General features: G+C 35.1%; 1 protein-coding gene across 4 annotated transcripts; it reads right to left on the reverse strand.

Annotated features, from left to right (window-relative positions):
* Positions 1 to 5,479: 5,479 nt before the first annotated feature.
* LOC131526423 (uncharacterized) lies at positions 5,480 to 20,481 on the reverse strand. 4 transcript variants are annotated; one of them, XM_058754732.1, is made up of 8 exons: positions 20,380 to 20,481; positions 15,126 to 15,434; positions 14,120 to 14,380; positions 13,892 to 13,921; positions 11,216 to 11,296; positions 10,288 to 10,328; positions 9,124 to 9,252; positions 5,480 to 8,048 (listed from the first exon to the last, which is right to left on the reverse strand). In XM_058754732.1, the coding sequence occupies exons 1-8, from the start codon at positions 20,426 to 20,428 to the stop codon at positions 7,935 to 7,937; spliced, it is 1,014 nt and encodes a 337-aa protein (XP_058610715.1). In that variant the 5' UTR covers positions 20,429 to 20,481; the 3' UTR covers positions 5,480 to 7,934. The 4 variants fall into 4 exon arrangements, 3 of the variants coding, with proteins under 3 accessions (XP_058610715.1, XP_058610716.1, XP_058610717.1); XM_058754733.1 differs by having other exon boundaries at positions 5,480 to 8,875; XM_058754734.1 differs by lacking the exons at positions 11,216 to 11,296; positions 13,892 to 13,921.
* Positions 20,482 to 20,503: the final 22 nt, after the last annotated feature.

The raw sequence follows: 20,503 nt of genomic DNA on the forward strand, positions 1-20,503 counted from the left end.
ATTTTTTTTTTTTTTAAACTGCAGGCACTGCAATGCAATCTCCATGGGTTCCGGGAGGGCTAGCACTAACATGCTTTCTTCATCATGCGTAACCTTAACTTGTGCAGTGACAGGTCGGAACAAACATACCGCTAATAAGAAGAATTATGAAGTCAGGACTAGTCTGTATGGGCTTACCAGTGAAGTTTTGATTTATGAGGATTGTAATGGAGGTAAAGACAATTACAGTCAGTGACATACTTGAATCGTAACTTACATTATTAGAAGCGTGCGAGTCCGTTATTAGTATGCAAATAAACAAACCATGTATTTATGAGCACATTTCAGTATGATCGCATGTCTTGCAAGTGTTTTATAATGGACACTCGCTGAAGAAGCGTGTTTTTATAGGAGTTTGCAATGTACAGTGGTCTACTGGCATCAAAATTCACTCTGACAGAGAAACTGTTCACTGGTCATGTTGAGCTGCCTTCAGATCACCACACACAACAAATTCATGTTTTTATTTACTTTTTTAAATTTGTGTTTTGCTCTGTTTAATAATTCTGAATACAGATCCGTGTATATTTATATAAATTTAAGGCGGCTGGGATAGTGGTCTGTCGGCGTCTCCGTGTGGTCCTGCTTGGTACTGCAGCTTGACTTGTAGTCATTTATATATGTATAGAAAATAGTCTAAACAAGTGTAACATTTATTTTTCTCACAGATTTTGCTGTTGCACTGTATACATCAATTATGCATTATTATTAAAATTAAAAACAAAATGTTTTTTTAAATTTTTAATTAAAAAAACGCAACAGTCGGGATCACTAATAGTTATGCCCCCAACATTTGCATAAATCCACCCATGTTCTAGGCCAGCCGCCAGCCGAACCATCAGAAGTTCTGCAGGTATTGTAAATAAACAAGCACGGACAACAGCGAAAATGGCAGATCATGGAAATAAATGTTATGTTCCAGGCTGTGCAGGGGATGTGAAGTGCAGGGATGGGTTGGTGTCTGTATTCAGAAAGGCACGGAAAACAAATAATGCAAGCCACTAAAGGGACATGGTTAGCTCCTTGCTAGCGGTAGCCTGTTACACTGCAGTACATAAGATTTCACTTACCACGTAAACAGAGTAAGGAGAGATGACTGAGGATGATGGCGAATGATTTACAGATCCTGAGCGCCACTGACAAGCATCTGATCTCATAAAATGTGTGGTAAGTACTGCCGCTCCATCGTATAAACATAAACATAGTTCGTGCGATCGCCTATCTTGAAAGCGAAAGTGAAACTATAACGCGATCAACCGATCATTCAAAAGCAGTTTCAATGCCCTGGCTATTAATAACGGTTCCCTGATGCCTGCGATGGATTCTGATTGGGCGTCAGTGTTTGTATCTTCATCAGCTGGAAAAAAATCGTTCTGAAAGTGATTCCAACGATATCGTTTCTCTGTGCCTTTATCATTATAGCTGTGGTGTGGACTCTGCTGTTCTTTAATATTGAGAACAATTTTTAGAACCATATCTTTATCATTATCTTTATAGTTATCGTGCTGGGTGTGAATGGGCCTTTAGTCACTTGCAGTAACCGGTAATGCTCCGTGACGCTTTTGTTGGTCCCTGTAATGCTGGTTGCAGTTCCTGTGCTAACTGTAATATGTTGCCTGGCAGTCTGTACTTAAAGTGTTTTGTCATCAAAATGCCTTCTTCATTTTCAATTATTAGTAAATGTAATACCATTGTTGGACAGTGCAATTGTAAGCGTTTTTTTCCGTTAGCTTTCAGATAATTTTGAAGTTAGGACAGCTGTGGGGTTGCCCTAAAGTTAAGACAGTTTTTTAGGATTTTTTGGAGAAGCACACGGCTGCAGCCTGCAGATCGAGGCGGGGCTGCACGTGTCGCCCCACCCACAATGCTTCTCATTGGTTAGTGGCAAAGTAATGATGTAGATCAAGGCGGGGCTGTATCTGGGGCGGGGCTGCACGTCTCGTCCCGCCTACAACTGTTCTCATTGATTAGTGGCGTCAAGTCATAATGTCGATTCTAGCAGTTTTTCATTTACGCTGTTCTTCGCTACATCTCTTGTCTAATTTGTTTAATTACAATTTTTAATTCTAAAGTGGCGTTTACTGTGTTGTTAAAATGAAATGTGAAGTAGTTTCAAAATAAAATCGCATAACTTTACTCACTCATCCATGTCACGCAAGGTGTGAAGGTCTGCTTTTAAATTAACCAGGTCTGCATTTCCCAAAAGCATCAGTCCTAATGCCGCCTTCACGTTCTGTCGGAAATTCGATAATTCTCACTATTGAAGTTGTGATTATGAAATGGAAGAGCATTCATGATTACATAGGAAACTCGTATTTAAGATAATTCCGAGAGTACTTGAAGGCAGCATTAGAAACGTTAGTGTGTGTGGTTTTGGTGGGATTATGATTAGGATATAGTGTTCCCAAAATAAGCCCCTTAAAAAGAAATACAGTGGTAAAACTGAACCAGCAGAAGTAATATACACTGTAAAACCTAACAGTTAGGTTAACTCAAACCGTTTGAGGAAACTTATTGTCTTAAAATATTTAATTTTTTAAAAAGTAATAGTTATGAGTACTCTGAACTTATTTCAGTTGAGTTCACTAAATAAGATATATGCCCAACAAGTCACGGTAACTCAAACCGTTTGAGTAAACCAATTGCCTTAAAAACCCAAGTTAGGATAACTCAAACCATTTGATGAAACTTATTGTCTTAAAACTTTTAAGTTTTTAAATCTAACAATTATGAGTGCACTGAACTTATTTCAGTTGAGTTCACTAAAATAAGATATACATTGCAGTTAAGTAATTAAGTGATTAATTAAGTGCTGATTGAGCATTAGTGATGAACACCTGCTGTTAACAAACACAATCACTGACAGAAAGAGAAACACAAGAACAACAACTGACTTTAGACACATGCTTATCAACTGAAATAAAATGCATTAAATCTAAAAATCTGATTAAACAATCCCACAAACAGCATCACCAGCTCCACTTATTAATAACAAGACTGACATCTACAGAATATCTTATTGAGAATTAACTAAGGTTTAGATGTTGATTTATTGTTTAAATTGAAGTAACCATGTTAGAGATCAGTGTCTGATTTAGTTGGGCTCTTGACCCTTGACTTCTGTGTTAGTAGTTCTGTTTCTTCTTTTTCTCTGGCTGTTATAACCATATGTTCTTTGAACATGTTTGTTATAACTCAAAAGCCCAGAGGAAATGATCAGTAGTTGGTTGTTATATATTCATAATGACAATCATCTGTTAGTGAGCTGATTTCATAGAGATTTAACATAGACTCATCGTGTCTAATTTCTCATTGAATGAACATATTGATTATAGTAAGATTATTCTAAGAGCCACTGGTTCTGTGATAGTCAGTTAATATAAAGGACTTTCCAAACAGTTTGTCCACAAAAAGTTTTAATCTATGGTAGCAATTGGACTCACACAGACATCAAGAACCAGCTTGTGAACCTTAACAATGGTGACCATTAAAAAATAAATTTAAAAAAAATCATGCAGCAATGCATGCTGGGAGCCATGGATGAATTTTGTACTATGCTAGTACCCAGTATGCATTGCAAAATTATTATTATATTTTTTTAATGGTCACCATTGTTGAGGTTCATAAGCTGATACTTGATGTCTGTGTGAGTCTAATTGCTACCATAGATTAAAACTTTTTGTAGACAAACTGTTTAGAAAGTCCTTTCTGTTAACTGACTGTCACCGAACCAGTGGCTTTTAGAATCGCTTTTACTACAATGAATACATTCATTTAACCAGAGGTTAGACACACAATGAGTTGTGTTTATTCTCAATGAGATCAGCTCACTAATAGATGACTGTCATTATAAATATACAACAACCAACTACTGATCACTTCATCTGGACATTTGAGTTGTAACAAATATGTTTGAAAAACACATGGTTACAACAACCAGAGAAAAAGCGAAAACAAAAAAAAAAACTACTAACACAGAGGTCAAGGGTCAAGAGCCCAACTAAAGCAGACACTGATCTCTAACATGGTTACTTCAAATGAAAATAAATCAACATCTAAACCTTAGTTAATTCTCAATAAGATCTTCTGTAGATGTCTGACTGAAATAAAGTCAGTCTGGTTATTAATAAGTGGAGCTGGTGATGCTGTTTGTGGGGTTGTTCGATCAGATCTTGAGATTTAATGTATTTTATTTCAGTTGATTTCATCTAAGCATGTGTCTAAAGTCAGTTGTAGTTCTTGTGTTTCTCTTTCTGTCAGTGATTCTGTTTGTTAACAGCAGGTGTTCATTACTAATGCTCAATCAGCACTTAATTAATCACTTAATTACTTAACTGCAATGTATATCTTATCTTAGTGAACTCAACTGAAATAAGTTCAGAGTACTCATCACTATTAGTTTAAAAAAACTTAAATGTTTGAAGGCAATCAGTTTCCTCAAACTTTTGAGTTACCCTAACTTGTTGGGTTTTACAGTGATAGGACAAGTTCATATTAACAATAGCTATACAAATTTATATTGTTTTTCTGTGAATAAAATGATTAAATGTAAAATATTTCGTATACATCTATTAAAATAAACAGTAAACTACATTTAATAATAATAATTCAACAAAAAGTATGATTAAGTTTAACAGTCCTTGAAAGTAGAGCTCGCTTTTTATATTACATACTGTTATGCTGCTATACAGTATATGCACTAGAGCAGGTGCCCAATCCTGCTCCTGGAGGACCACTGTCCTGCAGAGTTCGGCTCCATCCCCAATAAACACACCTGAACCAGCCAATCATGATCTCATTTGCAGAGGTGGGTAGTCCAGGGGCCAAAGAGTAAAAGTCCTGCCATATTTTTTGAACAAACATATGGCAGGACTTTTACTCTTTGGCCCCTGGACTACCCACCTCTGCTCATTTGGCATACTAGAAACTTCTAGGCAGGTGTGTTGAGGCAAGTTAGAGCTAAATTCTGCTCTAGAATTTAGGTATGAATTAAACTTTCATACCTAAATAAATAACAAGGAAATAATTGTCTTGGCATGTTATTCATATACAAACAATGCTGGTATTTTTTACCATAAGCTTTTCATTGTCAAGTAAATCCAAAAATGATTAATTTGTTAACAATATGGTTCATTAGTTAACATGAACTAATAATGAACTGCACTTATACAGCATTTATTAATCTTTGTTAATGTTAATCTCAACATTTACTAATACATTATTGATCTTGCTAACATTAGTTAATGCTCTGTTAACTAACATGAACAAACAATAAAGAAGTGTATTTTCAATAACTAACGTAAACGAAGATTAGTAAATACAATAACAAATGTATTGTTCATGGTTAGTTCATGTTAGTTAATACATTAATGTTTAATGAACCTTATTGTAAAGTGTGACCATTAATTTTAATAACATCTTAAGATATGACACTTGCTGAGAATGTTTAACTTTTATTTAAATGTTAATAATACATGTAACAGTAAAGCATACTGAAATTAAAATAAAAAAAATGACCATAAATAACTTATAAGTGGTAAATGACCAATGCACATGATTAGAAATAACTTAAAAGTTGTAAATAAACTATATTTGTTGACATTGCAATGTGACAAGTCAAAAGCAGAAATTGGATTCTTGCTTGGAAATGTACATAATGAAACGTTTTCCAAAAATTAACAAATTTACAATGTATTGTTTGATACTATATATGTTTACCAGGTATAAGTAATTAACGGGTTCACAGTTTTGTTTTATATAATTAAGTATTAATACCATGTAGGTCTATTGTTTCAACAGCATTTCCTATTTACCGCGGCGTCGACATTATCGTGGCATCGATTACTTTGCCACTAACCAATGAGAATCATTGTGGACGGGGTGACACGTGCAGCCCCGCCCCAGGTGCAGCCCCGCCTCGATCTGCAGGCTGCAGCCGGGTGTACTTGGACTCCCTTAACCAAAAACAATGAGAAAAGATGTTTCAAAATAAAATGGCGTCTATATCTTGAGTATATATCTTTACAAAAGATATATACACAAGTTAACAGCAAATAATTCACAATCAGAATCCAAAATCGTAGTCAATCAGGCATGGGTCAAGTTAACAAGGAATATCACAAAACAAATTAAAAAAAACACTATCACAGAATTTCAATCACCCACACTATCTCTCTGGTAAGACACTCAGAGACTTGAACAAACGACGACGGCACAATCATCCACACTGCAAAAAAAATTCAGTAGGTTTTACAAAATAATTCTGGCAACTCTGTGTAGCTTCGCAACAAGCAGAAATACGTGCCAATATATAGAAGGTGCACAGGGTCATTCATGCAAACACAAAACACCATCATGGTAACACACATGATACTTGAATAATGCAATAAACTTTCATTAAACAACAGATGATGTAACATGAATCCCAAATGTACATAAAAGTGTCACGGAGGGAATTCTGGGAATATCAGTTTACAGTTTTTGACTGTAAATTATACATTGATTTGTTATTTTCACTTCTAAAAACTGTACAATTAACAGCATTTTACTGTAAAATTACATTAAATGTCTGGTTAGATCTTTTACAGTTTTCCCCTGTATATAGTACAGGAACTCACTGTTAACATATTAACAGTTTTTTTCAGTAGCGTTTTTACAAAATATTACAGTTAAAAATACACTTATTTTTACAGTGCACCATTGTGTTTGGGGCAGTCCTTATATCTGGGTCAGGTGAGGAGGAGAATGAATCGCAGCCTCCAGTAAATTATCTCAAGGAACCGCTCATCTGAAACACAAACATACACATACACAGAGAGAACACAAGAGGGCAACATGGAAACAGCAAACAAATGACTTAGGCTCATAACACTGACGATCCGATCTGCTTGATCAGATCACGGTGATCACATGTTAAATGACACTGTTATGACAGTGATTAAGGATAATGTCTTTGTTTCTCCTCAGACGAGATGTCTGTGAAAATTGGTAAGGAATTGAAGTTGGATATTTTAGTTTTCCACAAACAAACAAAGCTATTGGATAATGCAGCATAAAAACACACAAGTTGGCTTTATATTTTAAAATATGACAACATCCACAGTAAACGTTCTGCATGTGTTCAGGAATCAAAACCTCAATGTATCACATCCACTGTAGTAAGCTTGCGCTGTGCTGCCGTTTGAACTTTGAGCCGAGTGGATAAACAGTCCCTGTGGCGTGCTTTCAATGAGCAGTGCTGTTTCGCTCCACGTTTGGCGCATAAACATATCAAACTCATGTTATCGTTTTATCGAAGAAAAATTATGTTCAGTTACTGACATACTCCATGCACTTGAGTTCAAGAGATTTTACTTCCTTTAGTGCAAAGTGGCTTTGTACAGTACAATTTTGATTATAAATTCATTACTTTTTGTATAATAAACTGTGCGTTTTTCAGAGGAATGAGGGCGTATGGGCAAATGAACGCCACCTGTGACCCTTCATAAAAGCTTAAAGACTGACAGATATTTTCCAGGAAGTGGTTTTCAGGTGTTGCCTGCAAAGGCGGTGAGAAATTTCCAACAGAAACCTACAGAAACCACATGAGATTTTGCATTCCTGTCTGAGCCACATGTACAACAATTTTACAATAAAAAATGTATTGTATTTATTTTATTGTATTTATTTTATTATATCTAATATTAACATACCCTAAATTAACTACAATAGGAACACATTGCACATGGTAAATATGTTGATTATTTACACTGAGAATAACACTGCCTTCCTGAACACATGAAGTCCTTTATCACTTTAAATCACTGTAAGGGTTTAGCTTTATTAAACTTTATTAAAAGGTCACTTTTATTCTGATTGTGGATGTGCAGACTCATATCCGGCTGATGGTTTATTGACTACACCATAAATGGTGTGATCAGTTTCAGTTTTGGGGGTTTTGGTTGCTGCTGAATGATACAGTAGATAGTGGATGGTGCATTTGGCTTGCTCTTCTCTGTGAGTGATGCACTCTGAAATAAAGCACAACAAAATCAGCTGCAGTTCATTTAACCCTTGTGCGTCAATTAAAAAAAAGTTGCACATAGGTCCATAGTGGACAAAAATGTCCATGTCAAAAAACTGTCATAAAAAAAAAAAATTAAGATTGGGAGCACAGAGTTAGGTCTATACTTGCTATAAAATCAAAGCCATAAATCTAAACAAGTTGTGTTCCAAATATGAGGTTGATATCTCAAAAAATTAGCTAAGATTTTGTTTGGGCGCAGTACCAAATTTTCCCCATTAGATGCCAGCAAAACTCCACTGGTGCACACAGTTTTTCTCTCTCAAATATTATAAGAACACACACTCACACATTTTTTTTTTATATGACACACATACAAACCACACTCTGACATCCATACCAACACACCCACACAATTATAGTTGCATTATTTATCCAATTGGCTCTATAATATGCAGAAGCAGAAAACAGGAATAAATCGAGTATTTGCTTTACAGGCCAAACCTGAAAAAAATGGCACCATCTGGAAAAAATAGTAAAAAATTAAATTTTAAAGCCTTGCCAACAGAATCAAAGCCTATTAACAAAAATTGCATAATTTTACAGTTAAATGGCACTGCGATTAAAAATAGCAGTTTTAATGGGTCTCAATGGGGACATTTTTGTCCTTAAGGTCCTGAGAGGAACAATTTTGTGAACCTAGTGCAAAACAGATTTATTAAAGGAAATGGAAGTGAAATAGTAAAATTCCAATAACAAATACACACCTGTGCCAAAATTTATGCAGTTGGCAATAACACAGGCAAAATGATAAAAAAATTAAATAAAAAAAAACTGAAAACGACAAAGATGTCCAAAAGGTTGCACAAGGGTTAAAACAATTTTCCAACAAATAATTTAAACAACTACAGATTGCAAACTGGCAGGTTGTTTCCCAAACATTAAGCCACAAATATAATAACTTTATCATTTGAATGACGTTCACCTTTATTCTTAAGTAAGATATTCAATCCAAATTAGCCATCATTTAATTTTCAATGAATTGTTGCTAAGTGAGATTAGAGTCATTGTTTAATCTTCACCTGATTCATAGGGTCGTCGTTGGGTGTGGTGTGGTTGGTAACATCAGTGTCTCCTGCAGTATCATACACTGTACGAGGATTCTCTGATTTCTCCAACATCTCCAGAGACTTTTGTGGCTTGATGTTCTCCTGCGGACACAATCCAATCTAAATGTCAGACTGCTGGTTTGGCTGAAATGAGTGGTGAATGCTTATATAGATACTATTAGTGACATCCAATAGCCACATAGAGTATAGTGGGATTATCCTTCTTGACTCATTTGTGATTGGTCATTACCATCAAATAGAATACAGATCATTTCTAGCTTGCTTTTGATTTATTTGATAAGGCATGAGGCATTGCACACATAAAGCATTTTAAACCAATGCGGTATGATCAACAGAAAGTTGGCTTCTGCTACTCACCTCTTTTTTTCATACCAAATAATTCACCATAAGAAATAATAAAGAAAATAGAAGTGATCACCTGTCCCCATGTGACAGTAAATAACCAATAAGAAATAATAGTGAATTAATAAATGATTGCAGACACTAAGTGTCTACACTCTCAGAAAAAAGGTACAGAGCTGTCACTGAGGTGGTGCCCTTTCAAAACATACACCTTTGTACCATATGTATCCCTAACGGGTGCATATAAGTACCTTAAAGGTGCATATTAGTACCTAAACAGTAAATATTCGTATATTCCCAAGTGACAGCGTTGTACCTTTTATTATGGTAGTGTAGGATTTTACTACCAAAAACCGAGATACAGAACTTGCTTTTTTGCAGATGTTAAGTTAAGTCATGACATATTGTCAAGTATGGTGACCCATACTCAAAATGGTGCTCTGCATTTAACCCATCCAAGTGCACACACACAGCAGTGAGTAGTGAACAAGTGCACACACACCCAGAGCAGTGGGCAGCCTTACTCCAGTGCCCGGGGAGCAATTAAGGGTTCGGTGCCTTGCTCAAGGGCACCTTAGTCATGGTATTGAAGGTGGAGAGAGTGCTGTTTATTCACAATCCCCACCTTCAATTCCTGCCGGCACGAGAATCAAACCAGCAACCTTCAGGTTACAAGCCCGACTCCCTAACCATTAGGCCACGACTACCCCCTGACGGTGTGATACCATTCAATTAGTGTCTGTGGTTAATGAAGAATAGTAGTATAACACTTACGTCAACTTTTGCATAGATTGTTTGTTCATTCTTCTGGGCGCCTATGATGTTTAAAACAGAACATCAGTTTTCAAGACAATTTTCTGTGTATAGACAGAGAACAAATATACCATTTTGTTCTACAAAGCTTTTAAAAATGTATCAGCATCCTTGGCTACAATAATATGGTTAATGCACTTCTAATGGAAGCAAACAAGTGTGTCACAAGGGTTTAAAAGCAGAAGTGTCAGACTTGTGGGTAGTTAAAATGAAAACGAATAGGAAGTTAGCAGATCATGTGGTGTGGCATGTTAGACTTCACCTCAAACTGTTTTAAACAGTTGTTGTGCTAATTCTATAACTACTGTACATGTAGTTTTTATTATATCATGTTAACTGGGAGATTACATGGAATATTTTTTTTTCTAAAAATTAATTATGCAATGCCATACTACAGGACCATTTAAAATTGAATTGTGACAGCAAAAAATGTGATGTGAAAAACAACAATGGTGAAAAACTGAGGAGAAGAAAAAAACAGACCTGTTTACAAAAACACCCTGTTTACATTTAAAGCACTTTAAAAATCAAACTAGTTCAACTATCTGTAAAAATAGCAAACTAGGGAAGTGAAGTTACCTTAAACAGCACATATGTTTTGAAAAACCTCTGTAGAATCACATTACTAAGGAATGTCAAACTTTGTGTAAAGACTGTTTGACTGTTGGCTTTTCTCACTGACAAAATGTTTGTGACAAGAGTTCATAAGCATATATAGCACAAATACCTGACACTAATATTTGATCCATAAATTTGTGAGATCTGAGGTATGACTTGATAGAGACATAACCTACTCTTGGTCTGTTCAGTAGCAAACAATATGAAAGTGCTAAAAGTGTTATTGAAATTCTTTATGATGTGTCATAAGATAGGATTAGATGCTCTGTACCTTTTATTCTTTTGTAAATACAAAAGCTGATCACTGCCACCAATGTCGATGTGACTAGACCAATAGAAACAATGATCCAAGGTGCACTGTAAAAAATGATTGTGATTTTAACAGTAAAAAACTGTAAAATACCACAGTAATAACCTGTTAAATGATTAAGAGTAAGTTTCCTTACTATATACAGTGAATAACTGTAATAGATCTAACCTTTGTTTTCGAGAAAGTAGCCTCAGAGTCGACACTCATAGACTGTGTCTGAAACCACTCTCTACACCCTCATTCACTAGTCCTACATTACTGCACTATATAGTCCACTAGACAGAGTGATTGAGAACATATGAGTGAATTCAGACACTGATGAACACCTGCTGTTAACAAACACAATCACTGAAGGAAAGAACAAGAAACAAAACTACAGCCACAGCCTTAAATGAAATCAACTGAAATAAAACAGCAGAGGATGATTAAACAACTCCACAAACAGCATCACCAGCTCCACTCATTACTAACCAGTTTGACTTCATTTCTGTCATATATCTACGAATTAACAGAGGTTTATATTTTATTTCAAATGTTTTGTTTTATCTCACCATTTTGGCGATCAGTGGTTGCTTTTGTTATGCTCTTGACCCTTGACTCTTTAAGGTTAGTTTTTCTTTGGCTGTTATAACTGTGTTTGTAAAGCACATTTGTTATGACAAGAAAAGCCAAGAGAGTTTGTAGTTTTGGTTAAGACTTAAAAGGGGTGATCATCTTCTAATGACCTGGATCACTGATCTCAGTTAGTGTCAAACAATATGGGTGATTTGTAATTAATTTCATTTTGGCTATGGTAGTAATATTACTCCATAAGTTAAGCTGACAAACCATCATGAAAGAATTTAAAAACCTTTTATGCACAAAACCTTCAGAGTTACAGCACCATCTAAAAACACACAGACATCAGGAATCAGCACATGAACCTCAACAATGGTGACTATTAATAATAAAAAAAAACAATTCATGCTGCAAAGCATGCTGGGTGCCAGTACAAAACTCCCAGCATGCACTGCAGCATGAATAAATTATGCAGCTGAATGTTCTTAATATTTTCTTTATTTGCTTTTATTTTGGTGTTGTTTTTGTTGTTACTTTTCAGTAAACTGTTTTGTGATGTTCAGAGTTGAACCGTTTTTTTTTTTTTAATATCGTTTTTGATAGTCACCAATTTTGAGATTCATACGCTGATTGCTGATGTCTGTGTGTGTTTAATTCCTGCCGTAGTTCAATATATTTATTTGTGCATATTCTGGTTAGAACTGTTTCACAACATTTGATTACTGTAGCAATTAATGGTGCATATCACATGTTTAACAAGAGACTTAACATGGGATAATCAGTGAATTAAACTACATCATGATGGTTTTGACATCACAAACATCAGTGATAGATTAATTTGGTGTTTTTGCTTTAAAAACTGTGCTTAATAAACACAGCTAATTAAAAGCAACCAAACAAAAACCAATGTTAAAGAGTCACGATTCAAGATCCCAACTAAAGCAACCACTGATCGCCAATATGGTGACTTCAAATGAAAGTACAACAACTAAAATCTCAATAAGAGCTTTTGTACACATATGACAGAAATAAAGTAAAAGTGGTTAGTAATAAGATGCTGGTGTGGAGTTGTTTAATCACCCTCTTCTGACATCTTGAGAGATTTCATGTGTTTTATTTCAGTTGATTTCATCTTGGCTTTAGCTGTAAGTTTTGTTTCTCTGCTCTTGTTTCTCATTCCTTCAATGATTCTACTTGTTAACAGCAGGTGTTCATCAATAAAGCTCAATCCTAATTTAATTAGTCACTTAATTCTCTCATTAATTCATCACTGCTTCAGTGTTACTTCAACACTCTGTAGTGTGGACACATAGAAGTGCTCTTTAAAACTGAGGATTTTGCTGTGGGATTAAAGGGGTTAAATTTGTGAGCTGACAAAACATTCTGTGGAACGTAATTTTAACAGAAATATACCGTAAATTTAATTTACGGAACAAACTGTAAAAAACAGTAGATTACTGGCAACCACAGCTGCCGGTATTTCACCGTAAAATCAAGAAAATAAACAGCAAAATACTGTAAAACCTAACAGTCAACTTCCTGTTGTGTTTTGTGGGTCACCATTGTTCTGGAGAGTAGAGCCTGTGCTTAAGTCAAGGACGGACAGAGAGACACTGATGTTATGCTGCATGTTGCTTTATTTAAAGGCAGTAACTGTGTAGTTATTGATGTAAAAAAGAATCTCTTTATTAATTTTAATCATGTATGTGTGCTGTTGTTATTTGCAAGAGTTTTGAGTTGAATTGATGACTTTGCATAAATCAGTACAATTTTCTTCATGGACATAAACAAAATAGTTCTCAATGCTCTTATGCTCACGTTACATAAACATTATAAATATTAGTTTATAAACAAATGGCAGTTGGATAATTTAAGCGTAGTCGGTTTCTGCAAATAAAATGAGTTAACTGAAAGGTTTGTGTATTAACATTGTATCAGTTAATGAGATACGGTTTTTCACTGTAAATTTAAACAGTTCTGTAAATCCTAAAATGTTGCTACCGTCTTTTTCACGGTAAAATTCTGGCAACCACAGCTGCCGGTATTTTTCCGTAAATTTAACAGATTTTTTTTTACAGTGTGGAAACGCTGATGCTTCTTCATGTTTTCCTGTTTATAGACATGAAAAATAAGAACATATACCTTCAGTTTTCACAGACTGAGGTTTATATTAACAGGAATTTCAGTCCAGTGTTTGCCATTCAAAATGAAGAGTGGCACATCATACAGTATTTAAGATTAAGTCATTGTTTTTCTATTTCTTCTTCTGTGAGTGTGTTTACAGCTCTGAGCGGATACAGAACGTACCTTGCTTAACAGTGCAGAGTTCATTAACCTTCATTACTTGAGTCTTCAAGCTCACTGGGTTGCTGTAGTTACACATGATGGAGTCACCACTGCAGCTCAGTCTTAGAGTGTGATTATCAGCTGCTGTCACTTCCTCGTTTGAACAGCTGCTACCATTATAGATGGAGCTGATAAAAATGTTGCTTCCTTTACATGTAAAGCTACAGGGGTCAGGACTGGACCAGCTTGAGTTTACAGCCAGGACTGGATCTTCCACTTCATCTGAAACACACATTGTGGTTTGCTTTAAGGCCACACACACAGAATCAGTGATGCCAGAACTTGCCGATTCACAACTTAAGTAAACCAAGACCAAACATAATTTATTCATACTATTTTGTTCAGACTTCCTCGAATGAACATAAGTAATGTTGTTAACATAGTAAAATATGCGCAGCAGGTTTTGATATTAAAGAAAAAATAACATTAAATAAAAAGCTTGATTTTATATCGTTCTCAAATAAACTCCCAGCCAGCACACTTATGTGGGGCCCAGATGGGTGGCTCCTGGGCTCTTTAACTGGGCCCCAGCCAGTTTTGTCCTCGGTTTCCATGAGGGCCCCACATGGGTCAGCCCAGATGAAACAATGAAATGAACTCTGCTCAGTATGCATACTACAGAGTGCTAAAAATAAGACTGAAGCAGCACTGCAGTTCATTAGATAATTAAGTGATTAATATAGTACTGATTGAGCATTAGTGACAAACACCTACTAAAGAAAAAAGAGACGAGCAGAAACACAACAACTACTATTGACTTCCAGCCACAGCCTGCAAAACAACTGCAAATAAAAGACATTAAATCTCTGAAGATCTCAGCAGAGGAGGATTAAACAACTCCACAAACAGCATTACTAGCATCATTATTACTAACCAGACTGACCTTATTTTATATTCAATATCTGAATATAATTAACATATAATCTTATAGATACATCATAGTTTAAGCAGTACACATCACACTCACCCATAACAGATACTCTGTATGTAACAATATTGTTGTCTGATTGTCCAATTGTTTTTGCTCTGTAGAGTCCACTGTCTGTCTTCTGCATGTTCTTCAGTGTCAGAGAAAAGGTTGTTTTATTGAAATCCACTCTGTCCTTGTAGATATCGTGAGGTTTTATTTCTTTAGTTCCACTTAAATATGTAACTATATTATCCGATTTATAATTAATCCAGTGTAAAATATAAAACTCTGGTAGTTCTTGTGTCTGTATATCCAGTTGAACAGAAACTCCCGTCTGCACAAACACTGAGATCTCAGCACTGAACCCTGAGGAGAGAGAAAACAAGTCTTTGTTTGTAGGAAAAAAATTTGTAGCTGTTTACTTACTGCTGTTTTCGTAGAGCTACAGCAGAGAATGGATAATATAGTGAATGTAGATAAATAATGGCAGTAAAAAAAAATAACCACAATTCGTAGCGAATAATAAGAATAATGGAAATTGCATGTAAACGGGAGTGAAGAGCTTTGCTCTTGACATGTAAACATCCTAATGCATAGGCCTATCTGCTTTTGATTAACGATATGTTGATAGAGTAAGCGTTAATCATTCCAACACGATCTTAAGTTGAATCATATAAACATAAAATAATATAAAATGTCTACACTCACTACGGAACTCGGATGAAAGTTAAACTTGGTATGGTAAACAACTCAAATAAGATGTGGCTTATTAATTGATCTCTGTAGATGTATTATATACAATGATTTACATTAAACTGTAAGCCCTCACACTACAAATAGAAGAAAATCATACATGGAAATGTAATCTTGCAGCAGCTCGCTGATACCCAGTCACTTGTTTGTACGGATTAAGTTTCATTCATTCATTTATTTGATCACTTGCAACGTTGTTCGGCATCTCTAATAGTAAGGAATCTTCAACTTGATTAATTCAAGTCAAGGGATTTATTTGCATAGCATCCACAATACACAATGTTTCAAATCAGATTCTAGTAAGTTCTGTTACCTCTATAATGGCTTAATTCTTAACACTGAGCAGTTTTGCTGGGCAATATGACGATATATAACAATGATAAATGATCCACTGTTTGAGATCTAGCTATGTATTCTCCCCTTTAAAAATAGCCATGGTTTTGCTACTCTGACCAAAGTGTTTTTGCCTATATCAGTGCCACTGTAGTGAAGGAGACTGAATAATGAATATTTGCAGCCTCTCAGACAAAGTCATTTTGTTTTTTATTTAAATAGATTTACATATTAGTCCGTTTTATTCTAAGAGTAAGTTGGTTTAAATAAATAAATAAATAAATATAGTAAACGGTAAGCTTTTTCTGTGGTGTTTTCCGTGTTTACAGTGTGTGCTCCTGAGCGTGTCCTAAAATATGGCGGAATCCAAAGCGGCGTGACGTAGATCCCATTCTCTATAGGATTTTTTCCACAGGCTTTTTGATTAATGCAAAAAAATAAGCTCTGTATTCAGTCATAGTTCATGAAACTTACACGTTTTGTCCATCAAGATAATCTTCACAAAATACAACTTTTATGAATTTTGTAGCCTAAATAAAAGCGCCAGAACTTAAAAGCTAAATTTAGGCTATGAATGAACTACAGCACCACAGTCGCTCACCTTCAGCGTCACCACCAGCACGCTCCCGACAACTGTTTCAAACTTATTTTTAACATGTTCAGTGAAAAGAATTTACTCTGTATATTAATTTTAATCCACGCTACATGAACCTTTTCTTATAAACAGGAACAAACACAAAACTAGAGCCAAACTAAAACTGAAATCAGACATTAGTAATAAATAGTATAGTGAATAAGTGAAATAATCATAAGTAAAGGACATATGAAAGCACGTGTTTCTGTACATTTCGAAATAAGGTGCATTAAAAGACAATAAATCCTTGATTAATATGAATATTTTAATTAAAAACGTGTTTCCACGTATTATTCAATAAAATGATTGTGCATTTAATCTAATAAATAACAGTGTGCAAGTTTTTGGATATGGTAAGATTAAACTTATTTTAGTAAATAAAGTACCACATGTCAGCTACCATTTTGTTAGGGTGGGTACACAAAATGTTATTTTATCCTTGCTTCTAGAAAATCCTCAATCTACATCAGCTTCATGTGGCCGTAAACATTTAATTTTAACGTGGCTTTAAGCAGTATACATCATTAAAGTTTCACTTTCACCGTGACTAAGCCGCTAAATGTAGTGTTTACATGGAGTCATCATAATATGAGTTCACCTTATGGTACGAACCCAGAGTCTCTGCATCAGTCTCTGAGTCTCTGTTGGAAAGTGATAAAACGAGCATCTTCCATTCGAAGATTTGTATTGCATTACAAAAAAAAAAAAGCATTGTTGAAAAACAATATAAAATGCAGGAAACTATTAATTGGTTATTCTACAATTAATTGTACTATAAATTATACACTACGATTGGAAAATACTGTAAATTGACAAACTGTTCGGCGTGATGACGTTTAATGTCTCCAATAGCATCTGTAGTCCCATTTAGCCACTTGATAGCAACCGTCTTTTTTAATAAACGTAACAGTTTTTAAAAAAATCACGAGTGTAGTGTAACTGGTGTGTTGTTTGTCATAGAATAAAACGTGAAAGTATCTTGAGCTTGTGTGAACCACGGACCTTATTTAAGAGATTTAACCAAAATACCATTCAAAAAACCCATTGACTCTGGGACGATGGAACCGGAAGTGCTAAATGCACTCACTCACCGGGTTTTTGCCTACAAAGTGACGTCATAGTTCCACCACTCCATAGAATGGGAGTTAAAAACATACGTTTTCAAAAATGAACAGCTGCTTCAAAATTTGTGTTTTGGGTATGGATGCGTGTAATTTACGTTGTAGGACAAAACATCAAAGTATTGTCACGTTATGTTAACCACAGGCTTTATTTTACTTATAAATTGAAAAACCCCATTATAAAACCCCATAGGAAAAAACATGTTTCACAAACATCTACATGTCTGTAGTGTATAATGTATATAAGGAGTTGTATTTGTATCTGTTTGTTATTATAGCACAATTCTTTAACACCCCAATCCCCCCCCAGATCTCACTAATATTCAAAGCCTGGCTACGGCCATGATTGTACTAGTGATTCTTAGACTATGGGCACTTTTATGTTCTTTAGTCATATTTTTAAAAATACATATAATTTTGGACATATTCCTCTTTCTTTGTCAAACTAACAATAAAACCACCTTAAAAACTTTTTACTACCTTTCTATTATGATTTTTTCATACTTTTCAACCTCCTTATAGGTGTCAAAATCACTGTTTTCTCCTTGTCGCTCACCCAGACTTTTAAACTTCAACAATGAAAATACAGTTTAAAAATATGACTTATCTGGTAACTATTAATGTACCTGAATTAAGCACTAGTAAAATAATTAAAATACATTATAGTATTTAATGTGAGACCACTATCAATATTACTTTTTATACAAAATATAACTGTCGCACAGTATTGTGTCATTCCATCACAACACTGTAATGTCCCTTTAAAAGGTTTGTGTGAAAGATTGTTTCGGTGGTTTCTATGGAAATGTTCAGTGACATCAGATCACATGTTGGAAATTAAAATTTTCATCAACAACATATGAAGAAAAATCAAGGTAAATATTGCTTGATCAGTTAATATATTTATTTTACGTCATTTCCAAACATGCTGTACCTTCAAGGGTGTTTTTAAAAAGCTAAAAAAATTAAGTTAAATAAGAGTATTTTGCATACATGAAATGCAAAGTATTAATTCAAAACTAATCAATGAAGCTATCTTCCATTTTTTCACAAAAAACTACAGAAATGTTATTTCCGTAAGTACAATTGATATGTTTAATGGCTTTGTGAAATGAGTTTAATGAGTGTGATGAGATTAAGACTTTTTCTAATAAATATCTCTGTTGTTTTCTACATTCAAGTTAATTCATTGTCATTTCCATCACCACACATTTAAAAAAATATATTTAAAAACGTTCTCATCACACATTAAAAATGTATCCACAATTTATGAGATCAGGCTCTACTTAATATAAAAATTCAAGTTATTTGTTTTCTAATAAGCGTCAGAGGTGGGTAGTCCAGGGGCCAAAGAGTAAAAGTCCTGCCATATTTGTGTTCCACCCATGAACTCAGCAGCTGATTTCACCAGAGGAGGAACCAAGACATTCCTTTCAAGTCACAAGCAAGTCTTCAAGTCAAATCCCAAGTCCTCAAAGAGTTAAAGTTAATGAGATAATTAAGTGACTAATTAAATGATGATTGCGCATTAGTGATGAACACCTGATCTCACAGAATTCCGTGTAATGTTCACGGACTTAATTAACCTCCGAATCTGTGGTGGCATCACGGAATCGCCGAAAATTCCGTGATGTGCTCACAGAAGGCATCAGCCGTGGTCCATGCACGGATTCACTGGTTCAACACCAGCGCTGCATCGAACCACGTAAAAAGAGTGACTCGATGCAGTTATACTTTCACTGGAGTACCTGACCCCACCCCTACCCTAAACCTACCCACTTCTGAACAATAATGATGACGATAAATTTCCCAGTATCGCGTCGGCATAAGGGTTTCCGTGCGTGGAGCACAGCTGATGCCTGTCACTGACTTACATTGGTATCACTTCTGTGAGCCCATCACGGAATTTTTTCTGTGAGCCCATCACGGAATTTTCGGCGATTCCGTGATGTCACCACAGATTCGGAGGTTAATTAAGTCCGTGAACATTACACGGAATTCTGTGAGATCATGTTGCCTGATGCTAACAATCAACATCACTGAAGAAAAGAGATACACAAGAGCTACAACTGACTTCAGCCACAGCTTTGGAGGAAATTAACTGGAGAAAAAAAAAAGCTAAAAAACATTGCCACCATAATTGTGGTCAGTGTTTGCTTTAGCTGGGCTCCTGAGCCTTTTAATAATTCAAAAAATTTGCTTCTGAACAACTGCAATATTGTTTCACAGCAAATATTTGTGCAATGCTGAATCAAACCTTGAAGTAGCAGATCAGCTTATGCTTTCAGATTATAATTTATGATGAATGAACATTCTCGGTTTAAATCTGTCTGGTTTATTAAATATATTTAATTGTTACAGGACTGAAAAAAAAGGCATATTAAGCAAATGCCACCATGATGCTTTGATATTGCTCTGATTATCACCAGAAGAAATTTATTTAGCATAATAAAATAGTTGGAATATCTACCTGTTTTGTCCATAAGAAGAGCAAATACCAGAAATGACCTAAATGCCATTGTCGCATACAAAGATGTCTCTCAAACTGTTTCTGTGCGATACTCAGTTGAGGAAGTGAGAACTGTGACTTAGAG

Source organism: Onychostoma macrolepis, chromosome 19, assembly GCF_012432095.1.
Source record: "Onychostoma macrolepis isolate SWU-2019 chromosome 19, ASM1243209v1, whole genome shotgun sequence".
NCBI classification, from domain to species: Eukaryota; Metazoa; Chordata; class Actinopteri; order Cypriniformes; family Cyprinidae; genus Onychostoma; species Onychostoma macrolepis.